Source organism: Myiozetetes cayanensis, unplaced genomic scaffold (genome assembly GCF_022539395.1).
Source record: "Myiozetetes cayanensis isolate MyiCay16 unplaced genomic scaffold, myiCay2020 scf6-25, whole genome shotgun sequence".
Classification (NCBI taxonomy): Eukaryota; Metazoa; Chordata; class Aves; order Passeriformes; family Tyrannidae; genus Myiozetetes; species Myiozetetes cayanensis.
Genome location: NW_026087853.1, coordinates 13,596,025 through 13,620,048, shown reverse-complemented (window position 1 = coordinate 13,620,048; position 24,024 = coordinate 13,596,025). Strand labels below are relative to the sequence as shown.

The window sequence follows — 24,024 nt, the reverse complement described above, 5'->3', positions numbered from 1 at the left end:
CCAGTTGCTTCATGCTTGAAAGGGATGAGAGTTAAGAATAAATGAGTGTTGCAAACCTGTTTGCTGTGACCCACCTCCATAGCAATGCCTCTGTTCAGTGCCAGTATGTGGGAAGGCTGGGCCTTGGGGAAACCCAGTGAAGCTAGGAGGGGGTGACCTTGGGCTGGCAGCAGACAGACGACAGGATCTCAAATTTACCTCCTTCTGGGGTTCCCATACCCGACTCAGCACTGCCAGGAGACACCTGTCTCGACTTGGGATTTGCTGCCCTGGATTATTCCCTGAGGAAACACATATCCTATTTCTTTTAAAATGGGTATAGAGTGTCATTCTTCTTCTCAAATGTAGTTAGAGGAGGAAAAACTGGGTTTTTAGTGGGTGTTGTTGAAGGAGATGCCCAGTGCTAAAGAAGACCAAAGTGAAACTTTACTCTTTGAGCAGTGGTAAAAAATTGTAAAAGCCATCTGCAAAAATACAACTCTCTCTACATATATATCTGAAAGATTGCATTGTATGGGTATCAGTATCAACTGACAGAGATTTTAGCACTGGTGAAAGCTGTGAGGCGTCTCTGTACTGTCTTAGCATAACTGTACCTGTGCCAATGTTGGCACAAGGTACCCATGCCAAAAACCCTTTTGTGTTTTCAGCTCCTCTCGAGAAATTGCTTTTAGTAGCACATAAAGAACTTGTCTCTCCTCTCACAGCGCTTTCACCTCAAGAAAGCTCCTACCCTGAGCAAAGCTGCTACCAAGCCCTCAGGGCAGCCCTACTTGTGCACGTCACAGCACAGGGCTGTGCAAGGATAAGGAGCCGGGGAGCTGCCCCATCACCAAAAGCAGATGAAGGGAGGAGGCAAATCAGAGAGCTGTTTTGCTTACAAGAGCAATGATTTCACAGCTCTTCTCCATAATGACGAATATTTCATTAGCTATCGACACATAAAAAAATGTTTTTCAATAAAACTGAGTCTCATACAACACACCCCTTTACTTCATAGAATTGGTCTATCCTATGAGTCCCCAGTGCACAGTAGAAATATCCAAGCTACTTATTTACCAGTAGAGATCAAACTGCAGTGGCATCTTCCTGGGTTACAAAAAGTTGTCCAAGAAACACGGTAAATATCTATTAAGCATATTTTCACTCAGCTTCAACTCTTGGGCTAGGATGCTAGCAGTACTTGTGGCAGCTATGTTTAGAGCTCTCAGCTAGACTTCACTGCTGGAAGCCCAGACAAGATGATGTGTGGGCTCTAGTCACACTTCAAAAAACATCCTTATTTAGCAGATACAGGGTAGGAATGGAAGAATAAATTTTGTAATGTTATTCAATTACTAGACCATCAATCTGCATAACTTGCATGTTTATAAGAATATAAAGAACATGAATGGAGGCTGTTTACATCTCAGTACTGGGGGTGTTCATCAAACAGACATTTGCTTCATGCTGGCCATCAGTCATCAGAGGCAAAGCAGTTCCCACAATAGAAACTGGTGGGAGAAGTGAACTTGCTTTTAAGACTGGTTTGTGAACAGGACTCCTGATAGAGGAGCTCAGTGCACTGACAACAGTTGCTTCCAGGGACACAGCCATTAAATTTGTGTGCAGCCACCCACCACGAGCCTTGCTGGCCAGACTGCTGCTATGGCTCAGACATATGCGGCCCATGTTGAAGAAGGACACTTATCTGCTGAGAAATTTCAGAGCCAGGGGAAGAATCATATTCCAACTTCTCCCTTTGACTGTCTTAGAAGGACAAGAAAAAATCAGTCCAGATATATTTTATTTGACAATCTAAAGACAGAAATCAAAGAAGAAATCCTAATGATGAAAATTCTCTGAAACCTTGTTTTTTCTCTATTAAATTAGTTTATGGCCATATGTGGACCATCTATCTGTCCAGAAAAAAGGCAGCATACTATTCATTACTTGTAGAAAGAGGTTACTGGCTCAACTACCTCCCATGTACAAAGAAAATGTTTTACAGTTATAATAAAACACAGCTCCATCTGGACAACTTTCAGCAACACATTCACTACTGCTCAGTGTTGGTCAGGGACCAATGTTCAGTACTACCAGTCTCCCAAGGCTCTTACATTCTCCATATTTCCATCTTCTCTCTGGTAAGTTAGATAGTCCAGCATCTAAAAGACAAACTGTCTTGTCCCAGTGTTCATTACTTATTACCCCAGTATATGATGTTTTTTACTTAGTCTTCCAAACTAGAGAGTTTTATAGGTAACTTGGATGATACTGCCTGTGGCATTTGGAAGGAATATGTAAACTGGGTTATTTTCAGTTTTGGACATCTGATGGAGCTCTCTTTCCTCAAGCTTCATTGCCCCTTTTCTCCTTATAAAAATAAATAAAAAGTATTTTGTGAATCAGAAAAGGCCATTCTTTCCCTAGAGACCTGTGAGTACTTCAGTCTTGGCCAAACAAAACTAATGATCAGATCATAAATAATATTTACAAGAGCAAGTAAGCATACCATTTTTAAAATCTTCAGACCTTTTCTGTCTCTCTTGTGCGGAGAAGGGGAGAAGATCTGTGCAAGTGCCCTGCACAGTGCTAGGACCATTATGCAAAAGGAGAAAGTCTCTTTCACAACTCTGGAAGTCATACTGCATCAATAGCCTTTGATCTAACCCCAAGATACAATCTCCTAAGGAGAGATTCTTCTTTGCTGGCTGTTCACATGAGCATTTCGAAGCCTGTAATTTACAGCTAATTTGGCTCTCCCTCACAGCCAGTTTTAACTGACCAGTTCCTGGCATATATTTAAGCAAGCCCTGCAGGTGTGTGGGCGATTTCTGTTTTGGGATGGTTCACACTCAAATCCCCCTCTCTGTGCACAGATTGAAGATCCAGCCTTTGCTGAGTGCTTCTCTTGGGAAAAAAAATGATCCATACGTAACTGCTCTGCAGCCATTCATCAGCACTTAGAGGTTCCCTGAGCTGGTGCACTCAGGCTTGCAAAGCATGGCAGGCAGATCTCTTTCTGCAGAACTGCATCTATCCCAGATTGCTAAAGTCACTCTGGGTATATCTGAAGGGAGGATTTGGCCTGTTCAGATTGCAAGTAATTGCAGTAGATTGCTGAGTCACACATGAAATTCAAGAAGTGGAGTTTAGTCTTCATTTATTTTCAGCAGTGCAAAGTCAGAGTAAATCCACAGACTTTGTTGGACTTGAGGAAGATTTGTTCTGATGTTACAGAGGAAGATCTGTCCCTGGGAGACTAAGGTGATGCAATCCCATTTCCTACTAAGTCCTTCAATTAAGCTAACTTCAGAATTATTCTCCTACACAAAACCAATCTTAAGGAAGAAAAGCAGCTTTACTATTAGGATACTGGACAATTAACCAACATAATTGATAAAAGTACTTTCAGTGACCCCTCACATTGCAACCCATTCTTTGCATTCCCTCTAATGATCTTTAAAAGGTTTTATTGACTGGAGGGTTATTACAGCTGACATTATCTGTTGGGTGTTCTCATTGTGGAATACACTGTGGATATGTTTTGATTACAAAAAGGAAAAAAATGAATGAGACTAATATAAAAAAATGAGCTCATGTTGTCAGCTTCCCAGCCTGGCAAAAGCCACTCAATGAAATAAAAAACCTCAAACAAATAAACTAAAAACAAACCAAAAAAACCCCAACCAAAACCTCAAAAACCAAAAGAAGAAGAAGAAAAAAAGGCATTAAATGTATGGAACAAAGTCAAAACATGTCTGGAGAATGGCCATGTCCATGTCGCTGACACTGGGGCAGTGCCATTTAGGGATGATCTGGGCACACTCCTGCTCCTCAAAGGTCTGTCCTGCTGCAGAGCACTGTAGGTAGCTAAGGCACATTCATGGAGCTCAGTTCATGGTGCACTACGATCTGCCAAGCAATCCAGAAACAGCCTGGGATTGGCGACATCTATGTCCTACCCAGATAAATGGAATTATATGTAACTCTATTGCATTAGGCTTGATCTGTCCTAACAAGTCTATAATTTAAAGAGAGTAGCCAACTCCAATTTCTGTCCTAACTTCTTATAGAAGACAATAAACAAGCTTGAACAGTCTAGTCTAATGAAAAGAGAGTGGATGGAATTGGCCTCAGGGAACACCAGAAAAGGAGAAGGGTATTTGAAAGGAAGAAATCGAGAAGAAGCCATAGGTAAATTTAGGCTGGAGATGCAAATAAAAGTTTCTTTTACTCTCAAAATACCAATTTGAACTGGGATCACTGGAGGAGAGAGCAGGGAGAGAGAGAAAACCACACGGCTTCCATACTGAAGAGGAAAGTGGAGGAAGGAAAAGGTACAGGAATTCCCAACCATGTCTGCAAACTGGATGGCTTTTGGTGTCCGTGCTCCCGGTCAGAGCATGGGCATCAGTACTAGAAAGATGTGGGGCTGGAATAAGAAGGGACTGAGAGAGGAGATGATCAAAGGATCTTCACTGCTCCCTTGCTGTCTCTGAAGGACAGTATGTCTCTCACCAGCCAAGTGACTGTAGATACTGCCATTTTAGGCAATGGACTTTTCCATCTCCAAAACAAAGCTGATCTTCTGTGCTACTTTGTGCCCAGATTTTTTGCTGAATACAAATCAAGAACTTGAATGATAAGACTTGATCCATACAGAAGAACAAGGCTACTGCTATTTCAAAAAATTATTTAAATAGTATGATTAATTTCTGTGCAGATGAACAAGAATTCTTTGGAGATCTTCTGCTATATAAATATCTTTAAGAGAAGACTGTCTGCAACACAAAGAAATGTAAGGAACTGAGAAGAAAATCAAAACTTGTAAAATGAACTGACCTTTGCAGCTATCTAGATCACTTTGCATTTGAGGCAATCTGTCTCTACCTCTGACTAGAGTGAAACTGCTATTTCTAAGCATCTGCTTCTGGCTTTCTCCACTCACAATGAAGAGTCTGCAGAGCCAGACCCTCTGCTCTTTGCAGGATAAATGCAAACCCACTGTCCATGGACTGCACAGGGTGGCCTCAGCCTTCCCATGCTCCAGGTGTGCAATGGGGCAAGTCCATGCAGAGGCAGAGCAACCAGAAAGTCCTGCACACCTCGATGTCTATGCAAAGATTCGGTTTTGTGCAGATGTGGCTTTAGAAAATTGTAACTGGGGACAATCTCTGAGGAAGAATTTGAGTTCAGCCAGTCTCCACACTGGCTTCTCAGGGCTCAGAGCAGCTGAAGGAAGAACCTACAGTTCCAGCAGCTTGGGAGTATTAACGTATTTCATAAGGTTTCATGCTGCTGGCTCAAAAAGTAAACACCAAAGAGAGCACTATTTCTCCACATGGGATCTCTTTTCATGGTTTCGTTTGAAGGACAGAATGAGTAATATTTATTTTCCCACTCCAGCCTTGCACACAGCTGGGATCAGACTCTCTACATGTATCTCTTTACATACATCTTTAACCCTCTCTGTTATTAGTGCTTCACTCCTTCACCCGGCTTTAGCTTGGGGAATGGATGCTGTGATGTTCATCTCCACAAATGCTCTCTGCCATGGCTAATTAGCCAGCAGCTCTCCAAGATGGACAAACCAGGAGCATCATTCTCCAGCCCAGCCATATTGGAGAGGGTGGCCACGTGCCTGCTGATGGTGGGCACACTGGTGTGAGAGCAAGGCAAGAGTGTGGCAGAGCAGGACCACCCCAGATGGTTCCATCTTCTCCCACCCCCAGCTCTGCCCACACTGACCTACTGCATGCGTCGCCTTCACAGCAAGGCTCTCCCAAGGAAGGAGCTGTGTGCTGCTTAGCAACCCTGCAGCATGATAAATATTCAGCAGTAAGTACAGGGGGTGCAGAGGAGGAAGGACAGAGGCAGCAGAAATCAGACTGTGCAGCCACAGAAGTGGTGGCAGCACAGCTGCAAGGGGCTCAAGGGTGGCTGCAGGCGATTGATGTGCACCCCTGCAGTGTCACAGATCTGCAGAGGCAGACCCTGTCTGCACTCTTTCCCTCTGGGCAATGGGGCTGCAGAGCAGAAAATAGCACAGCAAGAGGGGTATGTTTGAGATGTGACCTTCCTTCAGTGGGGACCCTCGAAACTAGCTCAAGTGGACAAGAATCTCTGAGCCTTCCTTTATTAACACCTGCCCTCTGTGAGGTCGTGGTAAAGCTGAGATCTTCTTTGCACGCCAAGCTGTGACTAACTAGACAAGGGTGTGAAGCTAATGCACATAATTTACAGTGGGAAATAACACTGCTGTGGTCAGATGCCTCATTACCTCTGGCTGGGATTCCCTGCACAGTAGGGAAGTGCTTCCAAGTGCAGCTTCTTCTGTTGAACTCTGCCTTTCCCCTGGGTTTCTGGGCACAGGAGTCCAGGTTAGAGCCAAGCATCAAAATCAAAGCCAGAAGAAGCCACAAATTAGAGGAGCCAAGGGTAGCACCAAGCCAAGGCCGCTGGCCAGAAGGATGCCAAGAAGTCAGGCAGGAAGGGGGTGTCTTCTACTCGGTCAAATCTGGGGCAATGGTGGGATGATGCAGAAAATAAAATTCTGCAGAAAACAAGAAAGGGCAGAGATTGGGACTAGGGAAAGGGACATGTGCACAGGGCTGAGAGGGGTGCTGAATGGTCTAATCATGTTGAAAGTGTTTGGATGCATGCGATGGGTGGGAGACTAATTAGTACTCAGCTGCTCCTCGTTCAGGTCTGGCTTTTGTCAGCCTGAGGCAGAGCAGATTGAGTCTGGCAAAGCCTGCCTGGAGGCAGTGTGGGACACGTGTGGGAACTGCTGGGGCACTCCCATGCTTTTCTAACTTTCTTATTCTAACTTTTGGTGGTTTAGGACTCCTGCAATTCACCATGTGTGCTGAACTCATCAGGAGCTGCAGTTATTCAGACACTGGAGAAATAAGACTTTATGGCCTTTACTCCAGATGTGCTGCAAATCCTTTGTGGAAAGCAAAAGGGGGCAATAAGGGCCCCTAGGAGTTTTCTATAAGAATCTTATTGTGTAGAGGGAATTTCTGGGTCATACAGAGCTGGAGTAAAGGATCCACACACCTGCCCTACTACCATGGGCACAATTTCTTCTGAATTAAAAAAAGACTGACCCAAGAACCCCAGGATGCTGCTTCTGGGTTCTTGCAGGCTGTAAAAGACACAGTCCTAAGCTCAAATCAAGGCAAAAACTTTCTTCAAATGTGCTGGGTATGCCTCACCCACAGCTGTGGCTTTTCACCAGCAGGGTCAGCCACAAGTGACCTCATGTCAGCTTGCAAAAACTACGATTGGCTTAAAAAACATATGAATGCCTAAGGAAATTTTATTTCTTTGCCTTCAGAAAAAAATACAATAAAAACATCATGGTAAACCTGGCAACTCTCCTGCATGTTTTAAAGCTCTAGCATTTACTTCTGTCTTCTAAATGTGCTGGAATAAATCCAACCAATAGAATTAGACCAGCTTTACAGTCTGTTGAGTCTTCTAGTCTGTTAGCAGCATGTAAAATCCACCCATGACTATTAGAGTTGCACTGAGGCAATATCTCTACAATACTTGGCTCTATTGGTAGACTTCTGCCCGTTCAATTTCTTCTGCAGTAGAAAGAGAAGTTTGTTTCAGGTCACAGTGAAAAGTTAATTGTTCACAGGACAGACCATAATGCTCTTCAGATTTCTGCTGGCATCTTTATCAGTACATCACAAATTAGGATGGAGAAAGTGCAAAATGATCTGTAAGAGAGTATTCTGTGAAACACTTGGACCACTTGTTTTATGCTAAAAACTAATGCCTCCTGAAGGCTTCCAGCTCCCAGCTATGAGAAACAGTGGGGCATTTTATCCATTTATGACCATGAACTTTCTCCCTAGCAGAATGTGAGTTTGTATAACTTAGAAGAGACAGAGAAATCCTGCCCTGTAACAATTATGAAAACATGCAGCACTTATAAAAATCCCAGACTGACATCATTGGAGAGCAGATCCTTCTGCTCATCCAACCAACACATTCTGCAGAGGCAAGAGCAAAGCAAACTGTCCTGCACAGCAGTGCTAATACAGCTTGGCTCAGCTGCCTCTCCAAGTAAAAGACTATTTCATCCACTTTATACATCAGCCCTTGATCTGCCAAAAGAACCTAACAAGTGGTAGCAATATTTTTGCTGCTGTACTTAAAAAATAAGGCCAACCTTCCTTCATCTTGATGCACCCAAAAAACATGGGGCAGTGCCAACTACCAGTAACCTGTCCAAAATCCCCAATGATGCCACTAAATCAGTAGAATAAATACAACAGAGCTCTGGCATTTCTAGTGGGCTTGGGTCAAGCTGTAAAACTGTTCAACAGCTTGCTTGTCTCATAAACACTACTCTGGAAATTGTTGCACAACCAACACCTAGACTTCAATACTGTTCAGGATAACAACTGATTTTCCTTGTACTAGCACAGAGTTTTCATCAGGCAAGGCTACATTTAGTTTAATAAATGGTGATAGCTTTGAAAGAACACAAGAAAACCAGCAAGAACTCTTCATCTGTGGACATATTCAAAACCCAGCAGAACACAGATGTGAACAACCTGCTCTAGATGACTCTGTTAGAGCAGAAGTTTGGATTACATGATCTCAAGATGTCTCTTCTAACCTCAACCATTCTGTATTTCTATGAACTCATTTCTTTATGGTTAAAATATGAGATATCCTGAAGAACGCTTGGTTGCTCAGGGTATTTAAATTGTCTTTAGTAGACCATCTGCAGCCTCATTCTAAGGATGGGAGTAAATTCACTACTGGGAGATGATTAGGCAGAGAGGCTAAGCAACACATGGGGATGTTGGGCTTTGGTTGGGTGTAACAGAAGACCTGGACAGTGGTGTTCAGTGGAAGATACTGATTCTGTTGTTGTTAAGCATCAACATTCAGACAGTGGAATCAGGCTACAATGTGTTTTCCTTGCTTTTCCAGAATTTCCAAGTCTTGCAACTGTCCTCAGTAACATTCCTAATGTCTTCCAGTGAAGACCCTATTCCCTTTTGAATGGCATTTCTTAGGGGTTGATCCCTTTCACAGAACTGAACTGATCTGACATGGATGAATTGCATCAGAGACAGAGAACTGCCCCCACAGACCTTCTTGCTCCCTTTCAGCATTCCCCACTCAAACAGTATTTTTATACCCAGCTTTTCCATCAACTATCTTACTCTATCTCCTGAGTAATTGCTGTCTTTACTCGCACCTACTGAGAATTAAGGCACCATTTCAGTACAAAACCTTCTAATGTGTCAGGTAGAATAGAAGAGATCAACAATCTCATTTCACCTTGACCTGTCTGTCATCAGTCATGCCATGAATATCTTCTTTTAAGCAGATAAGTACCTTTAGGATGCTGTTCTGTCTTCTCTCTCCACATCAGAGCACTGCTTTGTTGCAATTAATAATGATTTTGGATTAGATCATGCTTTGCCTCGGTGGCTTATAGGACACAACAATGTAGGGGACTAACAGTTCTTGTTCTGTGGGGGAGTGAGTGGTACAAAATGGGCTGGAGGAAAGGTACAGGGCCATGGCAATAAATTAGTGGGCAATAAATTCCTGCACCATGGGACACTCTCACATAGCCCCCACTGCCACTTCTTGGCCTCCTCAGTTTTTGCCTCACAAGCATCTGCCTTATTTTGTTAAACAAAGCCAAATTTCAGAACCTTGCTCCCACTTTTGAAACTAGACCTTGCAGTATACAGGGACCATAAATCATACACTAATACTAAGCACCCTAAAAATACCTGAGCAATGAATTTTAAGACAGTTTAAATATGACCTGTCATCTTATTTCAGTACAATGTTTTCTTTCATTTAATTATTATTTGAAGGTGAACTCAGTGCCTATTTAAGGAAGTGCATATGTAGGCATTTATGGTACCTTTGTCTTAGGCTATGGGACACATACATAACAGCAGCTTGACAAAGCTCAGAATAGTGAATAAAAGGTGTATCATGAAAAACCTGCTTATCATCAGCCTGTTTTCCCCTGCTGACTTAGCAAGAGGGCTCTTTGGCAGCAAGCCCTGTGGTATATCTGAAAACAGATGTATCCATCCTAACCAAAATCCGGCACAGCCAAGGAGCCACATCCCTAGACAAAATACGCTGCTCATAGGTCATATCAGACTGTATGGATGTTCTGAAGATACTAAGTATATGTTTTTCACATGTTGGAAAACCATCTGAAACACCTCCTGCCAGGTTGCATAGCTGGCACATCACTTGTCACAGAGACCAGGATGCTCAGCTTTGTTTTCCCCTTCTTGAGAGATGGCTCCAGCATCTTCATTTCATACAGAAAGCCAGGGATTTGTTTTTCCATTTTATGTAAATATCTTACTCCTCTCACAGACACCGACACACCAGTGAGCTGCAGAAATAGGATTACATATTGCAGGTCCCTCTCTCCCCCATCTCATCTGCTTATTTACCAAACAACTCTTGTTAATCCTCTTTACTCTGTTTACTTCTCACTTTCCTCCAGTCTTACTGTCTTACTATTATTCAGGTGCTTGCAGATGTTAAAAAAAGCTTAAGAGAAAGTCACCTCCCCAGCTGATTAAAATTATTTAAATTCCACTGATTGTTTTTGATTCTGAATTGATTTACACCAGATGAAGATGAGCTGCTGGCATTCACTGTGCACTTGCCCAAGCCCACAAACCCTGTAATATACTGAAATGATCCAGCTTCCTCCAGCTTATGCTAGTTATGAATTGTCCTTGTTCATCCTGCTTTTACTTCTTGATGACAGTCTTCTGGGACAAGAGTAAGAATGGCAAATTTTTACAGACAGAGACATGCTAGGTAATTACTTGGAGGTATTCTAGATTTTGAATCAGTTATTCATCTTTTCTTGCTATGTTTTACAGTTTTTCAATGCTGCAGCCCCCAGCAACACACATAGGAAATTGAGAGGTTGCTTGAAGTGCCTTTGAAGTATCGCTCCATATGTATTTTCCCAATAGTTTAACCTGTCTAGCATTTCTCTGAGTATTAAAGCTGAAAGATGCAATTTGCTATTAGTTCCCTCATGAACAAGAGAGGTCAAATCCATTCACTGGAATGGATTCCAGTATTTCTTATGACCACTTCATATTGGGAGAACCTGAATACTTCCAGGGGAGATGCACGAATGGAGGCAGCAGCATGCTTGCTTGGCTCAGGTAGTTATTACATACAAAGAAGCATCAATCCACTAGGTTGTATTTCATTGCAAAATGCCTTAGTGCCTAAAATTGGTGATATGCTGAAGTTTTAGTTTTTACAAGGGAAAACAAACTACCCTGAGAGAAACAGTTTATATACAGATTGAATATAAATACATTTGAGTTATGATACCTCAAGGACAGTCACTCCCTCTCTTCCTGCTTCAGAAAAGCAGACATGAGAGAGTTTGACTGGGTCTGGCCCTTTGAAACCAGGAAATGAGATTTCAACTTAAGCACAATAGGATTTTTCCTTTTCTTTTCCACTTCAAATTTGATTCATATGAAAGTGAGGGATTAATACAACAGATACAAACTCTGTGCAAATAAATCCCTGCCTGCACTTTCCTAGTAAAACATTTAAGCCTTGTTACAGCTTACAACCAGATGACTGCTGTTATTTCACTCTTCGCCATCTCTTCAGTGGAGGTAGGAGACAGATTTGTCAGAGATGCTGCAATGACAGAGGTTACAGTTCCAGGAGATGTGCATGAAGGAGGGCCTAGAAGGACAGGTGCAGAGGAGAGCTGGTGGGATGAAGGTGTGAGAAAGGACAGGGCAGCCCACAGTTATGGGGTCAGAGGCTGGGAACCCACTGGAGACTCTAGGCTTCAGTATCATGCAGATCAATCTCCTTACTCTTTTTCTAGCCACTTCTACCTCCCAGATGAAAAACAGAGTGGAAGATTTCTCATTCTAACTAAAGCCAATTCAGCTCAACAATATATGATAATACGCTGTGTTGAAGGCAGAGATGTTTCTCTTGTGAAGCATCTGATCTTATTTCTCAGCATTTATCAATAGATATCTTTTACAGTGGATCAAGAAACATGAACTGCTGGAGAATGCTGCCAGGCACTTTAGGGCATTCTTTTAGCAGAACTGTTTAAAGAAGGACTCATTGATGAAAAGAAATGCTCTAGTTAGTCTGCAAAATTCTAATTAATAAGATTTTCCTTCATAGCTGTCCATCCCATATCCGAGCAGTTTTTAGCTTAGCATTTGTCAGCAGTGTGAATGTCAACAATAAGAAGATCTAAGAGGAATTTTCACTTTTCTCTGAGCTTAATGCCTGTTCAAGCAGATAACTTGTATGTTGATATTCATATTGCTGACAAATAATGGGTGTCTTCATCGAGTATCAGTATTATTCTTCACTGACATGAAGCATGAGGCAGTTATGTGAATTCCCCAGACCTTTGCAAGGCAGCTCTGAATTTGTCTATTTAAATTTTGTTTCTGTTCCTCCCATCTATTCTTCCCATCTACCAGCATTACAGCAGATTTGAGAAGCAATTCCTTCCTAGGCACAAGCTGCCCTGGAGAGTTACTGCTCCCATATGTATATTTTGCAGCCTTGACACAAATCATTCACGATTTGGCAGACAAATACGAATGAGCAGCAATGATAGATCAGGATCTACAAGTGAGAGATTTTTTCACTGTGTTACCAATTCAATTGGACTCTGATCTCTATCCTCCAGAAATAATTTTTTAAAAGTGCAGTTGCTACAGGGAAAGCTTTCCAGTTTCCCCAAAATAATAAACATTCATTTCAGCTAAACTAGAATAGCAAAGATACTTATGTAATTTTAATAAGAAATAAAATAGAGAATTCTCTCTTCTTGTTTGAATGCTCTCTTTTTGATACTCTTTCAAACCCTGTATAAATTTTTCAAACAATCACAAAGCATGTCCAATGCTCCACTATTGTGATGTCTCTGCTGAGGCTCAACAGAAATCTTGCAGTCGCTCTGCATGGAGATAACATTTTTCATGAAAGGTATTTTCATTTATTTTCCTTTTTTTCCCCCAAGAAAATATCATTCAAAAATCAAAAAGATGAGAAAAATTGTTATTTAATCCAAGGTGCAATTCAATGTCATTGCAGTGTCTCATGAGAGGTATGGATAGCATATGGCAATCTCTACTTCAGGCTGGGTCACCTGGATATACTAAGAGCTCTTGTCTAAGACACTCATGGTATAAAACAGTGACACTATGAAGACACTATTGTGGGGTGTTGTCAGAGCCATATTAAAAACAATAGAGGAGAAAAAAAGCTTTATCCATCTCTGGCCTTCAAGTTCCACAAGTTACTTTCTCCTCTAAGTTGATCCTTTGGACTTGGAGTTGGAGCTTTCATAAATAAATATTTTTTTCACCAGAAATACAAAATGCTATCTAAGTGAAGAAATTATTCTCACTCCCATTTTTCTGTGTAACTGAAGTCAATACTTTCTAACTACTTGAGGCAATATGAAGTACAGCTACTGCAAAGACAATGACCTGAAATGGTTACTACACACGAAGTTGTACATAGGTTTCACAGAGGCTTTTACATTAAAAGAGACAGGTTTTGAAATTCATTCGGTAGGTTATAATTTTGAAGCAAGAATAAATTAGAAGTAGAGCCTCCAAATGAAAAACTATACAAATTGCTCTATACTTAGAGTTAAAAGAGCTTGCATCAATTTGAAGTGCTAAAATCAGTGATGGGCCTGGGCCAAAAATCTCATATCCATCATGTAAATTTTGAATACTACCAGAAGTGGACAGGACAGTGTTTCCCACCTCCATACTTGGCCAAGGCAATGTTTTCCACATTCACCAGTGACCTGTAGCAATATGACTTCAGGCAAGTTCTTATTAATCTGAACACTGTACTCTATCCCATTTCTAGTTTTTCCCCTCTTTGTGCCCATGACTGAACTTCACCCTTTATACAGGCAAAGTATGGTACATAAGTAACTTTGCAACGGAAACACATGTTGACTTCAGGATGCCTTTTGTCTTTAGGAATGCCTTTAAACAAGACAAAGTGTCAGGCAAACCTTGGGTCAACCTTTGTGGGCCCACATTGCCCTAAGCACAGTAAAAGCATCTGCAGTCTTACCTTTTTATGGCTTTGTAGCAAATGATGACAACTACAAAGAGGAACACTAGTGTGGCGCAGCATACTGCAATGATAATAATCAGGCCTGGCCACCAGGTCTCTTCAGTGGGACAAAAGGTAGACTTGGGAGCTGTAAAAACAGAGTAGAAAAATACATAAGTTCCCCCAAATCAATAGGGTATAATTAGATACGCTTCAGTCTCCCCTGCAGTAGCACTATGCCAGGGCCACAGATACAGGCAAAGAGGTTATTTCACATTTAGGACCCGTTTCTTTTTTTCTCCCAAGCAATCAATTGCTCTTTTGAGTACTAGATATTTCTTGTCATGGTCCCCAGATGACCAAGTTCTCTGTGTTAGCGTTGTCTACAATCTGGTGCTCAGCACGAAGGAGAAAGGCTCATCTCTGCTACTTGTGGGAAACATCTTCTCCCTCTGCATTTGCCATTTTCTGCTGCATCAGATTTAATTTTAGAGAGAGATGTTAAGCTGATAAGAGTAGGATTTGAAATCCCATTAGAGGAGGTTTGCTGGGGAGCTGTAGCAGTGCCTACCAATCCATATAGCAGCTAATATTACTGTAAACTTTTGAGTGAGGAAGGGGGATTTGTTTTTAAAGAATATGAATTCTATTTACATTTATTAACTGCTTTCAGAGTATTATAGTTGACAAGCTTCTTTTCCATTACACTGTCTTTTAATTCTAAGTCAGAGAGTTAAGAAATGTGAACATTACAAATGTTAACTTGTGAAAACATAAGCAGTTATTGTTACATTTTTCCTATTATAATTAGGGCTAGAATTTTCTATGTAAATATTACTCAAAACAAACAATATTTTGTATCTGGTGGTGTTTAGTTAATATATTTTTCTTCAGGGCCATGTTCCTTTTCCCATGCTTTGGGGGGATACTTACTTCCTGAAGAATGGTGAGCAACAGCCAACACCATGAGCAGTACCAGTGTATTACAAAAGGCAAAGAGACCCTTAATTCAGCATGTACAATCACATAAACTCCATGAGAATTTCAGTCACCTTAAGTGAAGTTTAATAATGAATCAGTCAATAGTACTATCTATATCTACATGCTCAGCTAAGTAAGGGAGAGAATTAAATATAGCAAATAGCTCTTTTTCCAGTCTAATTGTTTAATTTGATATTCTGAACTTCCTTTTACATACATCACAAATAGCTGCACAAGGTAAAATATGTCATCAGTCTGGTATTATTTATTGTGATCTGACCTCTGCTGTATCTCCTGTGTTTAATTAGGAAAAGACATACATATACCTTCAGACTGACTCTTAATAGGTTAAATCCCGAGCTACAGAATTACTGAGAAAAGATTTTTTTTTTCTATTTGCAACAGGCATAGAGGGGTTTGCAACATTCACCCCAAGAAATGTCCAGGAGCACCTTAGGAAAAGACTAGGTAAAGCACTGTAAGAAGAAAATACAATAAACCCAACAGCCTGATGATTTATGGGCAGTTCAGCATTTGGTACCAATAAAAGGTCTTGTCTTTCTCACATGCATCAGCCCTCAACACATGCTATCATTACCATCACACCTGTCTAGCAAATATTATCTTCCACTTATTGTGCACATATTGACTGTGAGGGTGGGGTGTTTTTTGCACTTGTTTGTTGGTTTTTGCCCTACAGGAGAGAAAAAGAAAACTGAAAAATGTAGCGATTTTAAAAATTAGTGGTTCCTGGCTCCTTCATTGACTATGTCCACTCCTAGACGGTCCCAGCAACTGAATTTCTACTTTATTACTATGTCAGCTGTAGAAGTCAGTTTTCAGTGGATGATGGAATGATTTATTCTGTTGTGATAAAGCTAATGATTTTAATATTCTCTGAAAGTTTTCAATGTTGTTGTTTTCTAAGATTCCAGAACAAAAGGCATTTCAAAAATGACAAAATTTTTGCATGAAGGACCAGGCAGTCTCAAGGTCAACTCTACCCTTCTCGTGCTGTCCTGAAAAACACAAAAGATTGCAGTGAAGCCAAAGGAAACACATTCATCAGCAGGTGTCATGTAAAATTTGATGAGGTCTCAGAAAATGTGAAAAGTGCAGCTATCCTTATGTAATCCTTGTTATTCTTCAAAGGCAGGATCAACCAAACTAGTCATAAAGCAAAATGATGAGGCTGGGTTACTCCTCAGCACAACAAATGAGACTGACAAATGGCAGAGACAGGGTATAAAGCCAGGCTTGCTGCATGTCTGTGCTCCTTCATGGGTCATCACATTATTTTTACATGGAGAATAAACAGATATATGTGGGATTGAATAGTAAATATTACTTCTGACAGCCTATATGCAGTCATTAATGACAGGAAAATATGAACTGCTAATGTGGAGGTGACTCCTAATCCATCTGGCTCAGTTCCCTTCCCCACTGGTCCAGATCAGGCACTCAGAAAGAAGCACAAGAAATTACACTGGAATCCTGTTTCTTAGTGGCTTAGGCTTTACACAGCTCTAAAAAGCATTTTCTATTTCTATTCCTTATTATTGTAGTGCTAGGTAATCTTGTTTTCCTTAGAAATGTCCACTCCTTTTTTAATAAGCTCCTAGTTGCATGTGCTTTTCTTCCTTTCCCTGTATGCATTCACGTATCTCTCGTTACCCTGGCATTTCTATGTCCTTAATGCATTTCTCCTCAAAATTATCCTCTGAGGAAGAGCAGAACTGCTTTTAATCCCTTATGTTGATGGGATGGCCGAGTTTGGCTTTCCTAGGTGACTTTGTGTGTAGCTAGAAATGTCAGCTGAGAGAGGAACTTCCCAAAGGGCCAGCAAGGTGCCTGGGAAGCAGCATGTCCTCAGAGAGATGCCTCTTACTGAGTCCCACATTGAGCTCCTGATGTTAGGGGACAACAGATGTCTCAGTTTCCTTGGGCTGGGGCTCACAGCTCTGCTCCCTGGGGCACCCCTGGGCTGGGGAGGCTCACCATCCTGTGCTGGATGCCCAGAGCCCAGCTGCACACTGCAATGTAGCAAAAACAGGTCTCATCTGCGAAGGGCTGAACATACACGTCAGTGAGCCCTCAATGATCAGAAATTATCCTAGAGTGAGGGCACCTGCCACGATCTCTTGCAACTGTGCCGCTTTGCATGGAATAGAAATGTATTTCTTGGGCACTCTCTGGAGGAACAAAGATGTGGGTCCCAAACCCTCCTTTAAGAAGGTACTGAAATCATTACAAAACACACTGACCAGATGTTCCACACTATCTATAACAATGTAATTGTCCAGTTGTTTCACTGTCTTACAAAACCTCTGATGAAATGCAGGAAAACTATTCTCATGGTCACCACTTCCTTTGTACCACCTCTTTCAAACACCTTATAAACCCCCCAATGGTTTCAGAAGCAAACCGTGCTCTTTACACTTGTTTTTTTTGCAAAACAAGTGTAAAGAAACAACAAACCACATAATGCTGTCATTTTCAGTGGTGTATCTGGGAAGTGGAGGACATCTCTGGGTGCTCGGTGTCATCATCATCACGGGGCTGAGTACTGGCCAGCCTGGTCATGGTGGGTGCTCCTCGGCCCCCATCACCAGTCTCATGTGAGCAGCTTCAGCTGCTCACAGCATGACTGCTTCCTGGTTTGACTCATTCCTGGCTGCTCTTCACTGTTCTCAAAGTCAGGTGAATGGAGAAAAATTATTTTCACAGAGCAAAACAACTCTGGAAAATGTGCTTTTTCTCCTAAACCTTGAAGTGTTGTTCTGCACACTGAACACACCACTGGGTGGAAAGTGAAAGAAAGGTGATGACATTTTAAAGAAATAAGAAGGGTAAGCTAAGCAATCACAGTCTGACATCCTTATAGAAATCCTGCCAAAATAATGATATCTTATTCAATAAATAAAATATTAGAATAAATAATTGATGCTAAACAGCACAGGCTTAGGAAGATACATCTTGTCAAACTAACTAGGTACTTTCTGAGGAATTTACTAGTTTGGGAAATAGATGTATTAGTGCTGGTGAGATAACTTTAGACTTTGATATGACATCCGACTTAATTCCACATAATGTTGGGGTTATGAAACTATAAAGCTACACAGTAAGTGTGGCACATATAAATTGAGTTAAAAGCCAGAGAGCTGGTATGTCTCAAAATTTAACTATAAATGGAAAGTCACTGCTGAGAGAATGTGAGATTTTAGTTGTGACCTCCCATTTGCCCCAAAATAGGGTGATGAATACAGGTAGAATTTGTAAATGCCTCAGGAATGTGCTCAAATACAAATGGAGACAAACATATTTAGATTAGAAATAGGGTTATTATTATCATTAAGGATAATTAACTATTACCATAGTCCATCAGCTCTGGTCAAGCATTACAATGAAAAATTTAGGGTTTATTTTTTCCTGTAAGAAGTCTAAATTCAGCTTAAGAGCTGGACTCAGAATAAGAACTGAGCAAGTAAAGAAAATGCTCTGTCTCTTAAAAGTCTACATGACCACAAAGCCTTTTTTCTCTTTGCCTTAAAATTCATGACCTACATGACGTTGATAAGGTTTACTCTTAGAGGGCCATCACCTTCTCTTATTTCCATCAGCACTAAGCCTAAATAAATACAACGAACAAACAGACCCATTTCACACCTACAGGGGATTGCTGGATCCAAGTTATTGAAAACAAATTCATGAAAAAGTGCTTTAGAGCAAAGGCATCCTGCAAACTATTTCAGAACCACAAAAATCTTACACCTGCTCTCTTTGACTAAGTTTGTTTTGAAGGCTCAGCACAAAGACACAGCTCTAGTTCTAATGTTAGCAGGTATCCGAACACACATGGTTCTAGACCAGAAGTGTGCATACCAGGAAAGATTAGCTTTGCAACCAAGGGTTTCCCTCAATATCCAGGCACAAAAATAGAGGTTGTATCACTGGAAAGAATGCTTACATAAAATGGCAAGGAAGTCTCTGATTTCTTTTTATTAAATCTCAGTGGGTCACTCTCAAAACTGCTCTGAGCTTTCAAAACAAACAAACAAATAAATCTGATGAAGCTGTTTTAATCTTTTGGGTTAAGTATTAAAATGTTTTGTATAAGTTATAAAAGTGACACATACTTGTACTGCCTGAGACAGATATAGAAACAGGACTTGGAATCCTTGGATACACCATCGGGTTATCTTTAGTGGTCCTGGCTGTATTTTATGAAGCTCATATTTTTGAACTCTAGTGCTCGTGTCATTTATTTTGTTTAGGGTTATTACTTTCCATTACAAATAAGGGTTTTAGGCTAATCGCTCTTTGCATGGGAATGCCTGGACAAAGTAACACCACCAAGTTTGTCAGAAGACAGAAAGTGTTCCATCATGGGGGCCCTGCTGGGCTGAGCTGGTGCCTCCCTGCAGCCCTCAGCAGTGATGCTGAGACAGGGACCCTGTATCAGGGCATCCCTTCCCACCAGCCATCCCCCATCAGCCAGCCCAGCAAAGCAAAGCAAAGCAAAGCAAAGCAAAGCAAAAGAAAGCAAAGCAAAAGAAAACAAAAAACAAAGAACAAACCAAAACCAAACACAAGGCTAAGCTGGAAAATAGCTAAGGGAGGCAGAGACCCATGCTCCCATGTGCAATACCAGGGAAGCTGTCTCTGGTTGAGGTCTCAGTGTGTCAATTCACTCACAGCCTCAGTTCCAAGCAGCTGATGAGTGTCCACTGATATGATGTGGAAGGGTGACAGTGACCCCCATCACCTCTCTACAAGAACAGTAACTTCATGCCTAAAAAAGGAAGAGAGCTTCCAAGATAAATTTTCCTCCTGCTTTTATTTCTGTTCTTGCAGAAACGTCAAGAGTTCTGTCATATTGATCTTTATAAGACATCTTTTTTTGGTTTTAATATTGTATATTCTCACAACAGGCAGGGGTGATCTCTATTCCTGCAGCACTTCTCCTGCTATTGTAGGGCTTCTTGCATTTAGCCATGTGCTTTTAATTAGCATGCTGGAAAGCAGGATTGGATTTTATTTTGAAAGCAGGTTCATATAGCAAGGGCCTTAAATGTTTTATCAGTCTTGGCTGGAACTTAAAGGGAACTGGAGATGCAGGCAATGTGTTTTTAGCAACCTCTATGTATGTCACATATCCCAGAGACCTGTTAATCTGCTGGCTAATCCAGGGTTTGTGATCCTACTTTCAACTTCACTCCTATTTGCTTTATTATTGTGATATATTCACGTAAGTTGCGTGTTGACATTTCCATTTGCAAGATGCTAGTTCCTACATCCATTATCACACTGGAATGCAGGGACAAGCCCAGAAAATGTGGAGAAGTTTGGATGTGATATCAGATTTTAGGGTACATGAAAAAAGCTCCCAGCTAAATACGGAGATGGATTTTGTATCTGTTGCAGTTTGGGTCTCATCATATCAAGGTGCCTCATCAAAGCCCCTGTGGAATAGAGGAGTTCAGTGAATCCCCTGATTAATGTGAAGTAACTTGGGTTCTGTGAGGAGAAACCCTAGACAAGGAAGAGACACACCGACACCAAGGCTCAGACATTTCCTCTGTAAGTATAGTGAGTGTAAAACATGAGAAACAAGGGGAGCCTCCATCATGTGCCCACATCTATTTTGAGAAAGCTGATTTCAGTCCTTAGCCTGAGATCTCTTGTCTGCTTTTACATAAGGTCCTTTAGTCCCCCAAGCAGTGTAAATTCACCCTAAAGTGAGTGCTGAATAACTTAAGGCTGATTAAGTTAATTGTACATCAGGAAGAAACCTTAGGCAGCTAATAAAAAAGGTCCAAGGACTCAAGAGATGTTAAGTAATAGCAGTCCACACAGCCATGAGACTGGTGCCAGCTGAGGATCTTGTCCCAGCATCTGCATAATGATGCTCGTAAGTGCCCTGGAGGCTCTGGGCTCTCTGGGAGCAAGATTTGTTACCTTACCCAGGATGATGGGGAGAGATTTGTGAGACAGTGCCAGCTCATGTCCCCTCTGTTTGCTGTATTTCAGCACTCAGGAAAGGTTACAGATGTGTTTGGATAACCCATGTGATAGAAACACACTATATGTAGCCAGGGCTGCTAGCAGCCAGAGCCAGCCAGAGCCAGCCAGCACAGGAAAAAAATCCTTCAGAAGAGCCTGCTACTGAAGTGTGTGGTGCTGCTAGACCTTGATACAAATATCAAAGATCTTCAGCTGTTATTCTGAAAGGCATTTTGGGAATAGGCAAAGCACGTGTTCCCTTCCACATTCTTGGATTTAAGTGGAAAATTTCCTGGGAGGATGGGGGAGAGGATGCTGATCAGGAGGTGGGCAACCTTGGTGTGTGTTCCTGGGGCAGGAAGCCAAGCATGACACGCATCCTCACACTTGCCCCAGTGCAGAGCCCCATGGCTTGCACGTGGCCAGAGGGAGCCCTGAGCTCTCATTCACATGGCAGCTGCATCTGCATCTGCCTGCAGAAGGCAATGCTCAGGCTGGTGATCAGGGGCAGACAAGTTCACCAAAGGAAGGAAGGAAGGAAGGAAAGAAGGAAGGAAGGATTGATGTTTTCCACTGATTGATGAAGAAGCAGCTTGTCTAACCATGTCAGGCTTCTGTGTGCCATGGAGGGAACACACGAAGTATATGCTTACATATATGTGTATACATATATGCATACATATACATGTATACATAGGTATATGTATGTGTATAAGCACACATATATACATAGAAAGGAGATACATATAATGTATATATTTCATTCATTCATTCATTCATGGCTAAGGCTTCATGAACGAAGATTTGAGAAGGGCTCTACCCACGCTTGCTACAAGCGCGCTGACGGCTAAAAAGGCCAATGCGAGATAGACAAGTCCGGTTGCAGAAGGCACAGCAGAAAGACTCCCCAGGTGATACAGACGAGACGCGATTCTTTCTGCGTTGTCTTTTCTCCTCGAGAGTGATCCTGCGTGTGTTCTCAAAAGCAGCAGCAGCGTTATAGATGGTGTGTCTCCAGGCCTCCCGATTGGAGGCCAGGGTAGACCAATAGTGGTGATCAATATGGCCAAGGCTGAGGGATTGTTTCAGGCAGTCCTTGTATCTCCTCTTCGGGGCTCCTCTCTTGTGGATATATATATTTAATGTATGTCTATAAAGGGATATACCTATGCATCCATATAAATGAAACCTCTGCAAATAATTTTGTTAAATGTGTTCACATTCTGAGTGGTTCCTCAGGACTTATTAGCAGCTGTTGATGACAGAATAAGAGAATCTACCAACTCCTCTACCAACTCTTTTTATTTCCTCTCCCTCTTCCATGTACTTGAGATTTCTTTCATCAGCTGAACATATAAAGGCAAATGTTTACATTTGGGGCACCTCTGTACGTGCTTGAAATGATTTATATTGAAGATATAGGAGCTATTAGACATAAAATCATAGAATCAACCAGGTTAGAAAAGACCTCCAAGATCATCAAGACCAACCCTTGATTCAACACTGCCATGGTTACCAGACCATGGCACTAAGTGCCACATCCAGTCTCATCTTAAAAACCTCCAGGGACAGTGAATCCACCACCTCCTTGAGCAGCCCATTCCAATGTCTGATTACTCTATCTGTAAAAAATTTCTTAGTAATATCCAACCTAAACCTCCCTGGCAGAGCTTAAGATCATGCCCTCTTGTCCTGTCGCTGGTTGCCTGGGAGAAGAGATTGATGCCCACCTGCCTACAACCTCTTTTCAGGTAGTTGTAGAGAGTGATGAGGTCTCCCCTGAGCCTCCTCTTCTCCAGAATAAACAACCCCAGCTCCCTCAGCCTCTCCTCATAGGACTTGTGCTCAAGTCCCTTCACCAGCCTGGTTGCTCTTCTCTGGACCTGCTCCAGCACCTCAATGTCCTTCCTGAACTGAGGGGCCCAGAACTGGACACAGCACTCCAGGTGTGGCCTCACCAGATCTGAGTACAGATCTGACCCTTCCCTGGTCCTGCTGGCCACACTGTTCCTGTACAGGCCAGGATGCCATTGGCCATATGAATGGATGCACTTTACTGTTCCCCTGGTAGGTCTGAAAATCAATTCATCAACCTCCCTTCACAGTAGCTGCCCACAGACAACACAACTGGCTGTGCTTGAACTCCTAAAGGGGAGATGCCAAAAGCAGATTTGCCAAAAGCAATGCTGGTCACAGACTCAGAGACAGTCTGCAAGGAGCCATAATGCCCCTCTGCATTGCCTCCAGACCCCACAGCAAAGCCAGAGCTAATTCTGTCAGTGGACTCTGGGAGGGAAGGGTGGAGGCATTCCCAGATTTCAGCTATGGTGGAGCCAAGACAGGAGTTTGAGCAGGTCTAACCTCAACCACATGAGCTTATGGTGGCAACAGGTGCTGTTGCCAGCAGCATGTACACGCAATTAAACACTGAAGAAAGATAAACTGAATTTGGCTGCAACTGCAATGGGGCAACTTCTTTGCCCATGGAAAGCCATGGTCATAAACAAATGCATTTAACTGCTGGCTGGAGGGCTTTGGGCAAGACGGTCCTGCTCCTGGCATCCCAACAGCAGCTACAGTTGGTCCCCTGGGATATATGAAATCACATAGATGAGATACTGGGAGCAGACCATCTTAAAAAAGCAAGGCAGTGTCATATGCTTGCATATATCTGCTCAGAGAAGTTGTGGATGCCCCATCCATGGAAGTGTTCCAGGCCAGGCTGGATGGGGCTTTGAGCCAACCTGGTCTAGTGGAAAGTGTCCCTGCCCAGGGCAGGGGGCTTGGACTAGATGAGCTTTAAATGTCCCTTCTGATCCAAACCATTATGTGGTTCTATGATGTTTAAATGTCCAGCATGGAGGTGCTCTGTCACTGCAGCTTCTTGGAACAGCAATTGGGTCACAGCCCCAGCCCAGCTGCTGCTTGCCA

At 42.1% G+C, this 24,024-nt stretch overlaps 1 protein-coding gene across 2 annotated transcripts in view; it reads right to left on the bottom strand.

Annotated features, from left to right (window-relative positions):
* Positions 1-24,024, bottom strand: part of PRIMA1 (proline rich membrane anchor 1) — a 55,854-nt gene that overhangs the window by 8,234 nt on the left and 23,596 nt on the right. For both annotated transcript variants that reach the window (XM_050335375.1, XM_050335374.1), the window contains one exon: positions 14,128-14,257. In XM_050335375.1, the coding sequence (XP_050191332.1) occupies positions 14,128-14,257 (130 nt within the window). The remainder of the gene's footprint in view (positions 1-14,127; positions 14,258-24,024) is intronic.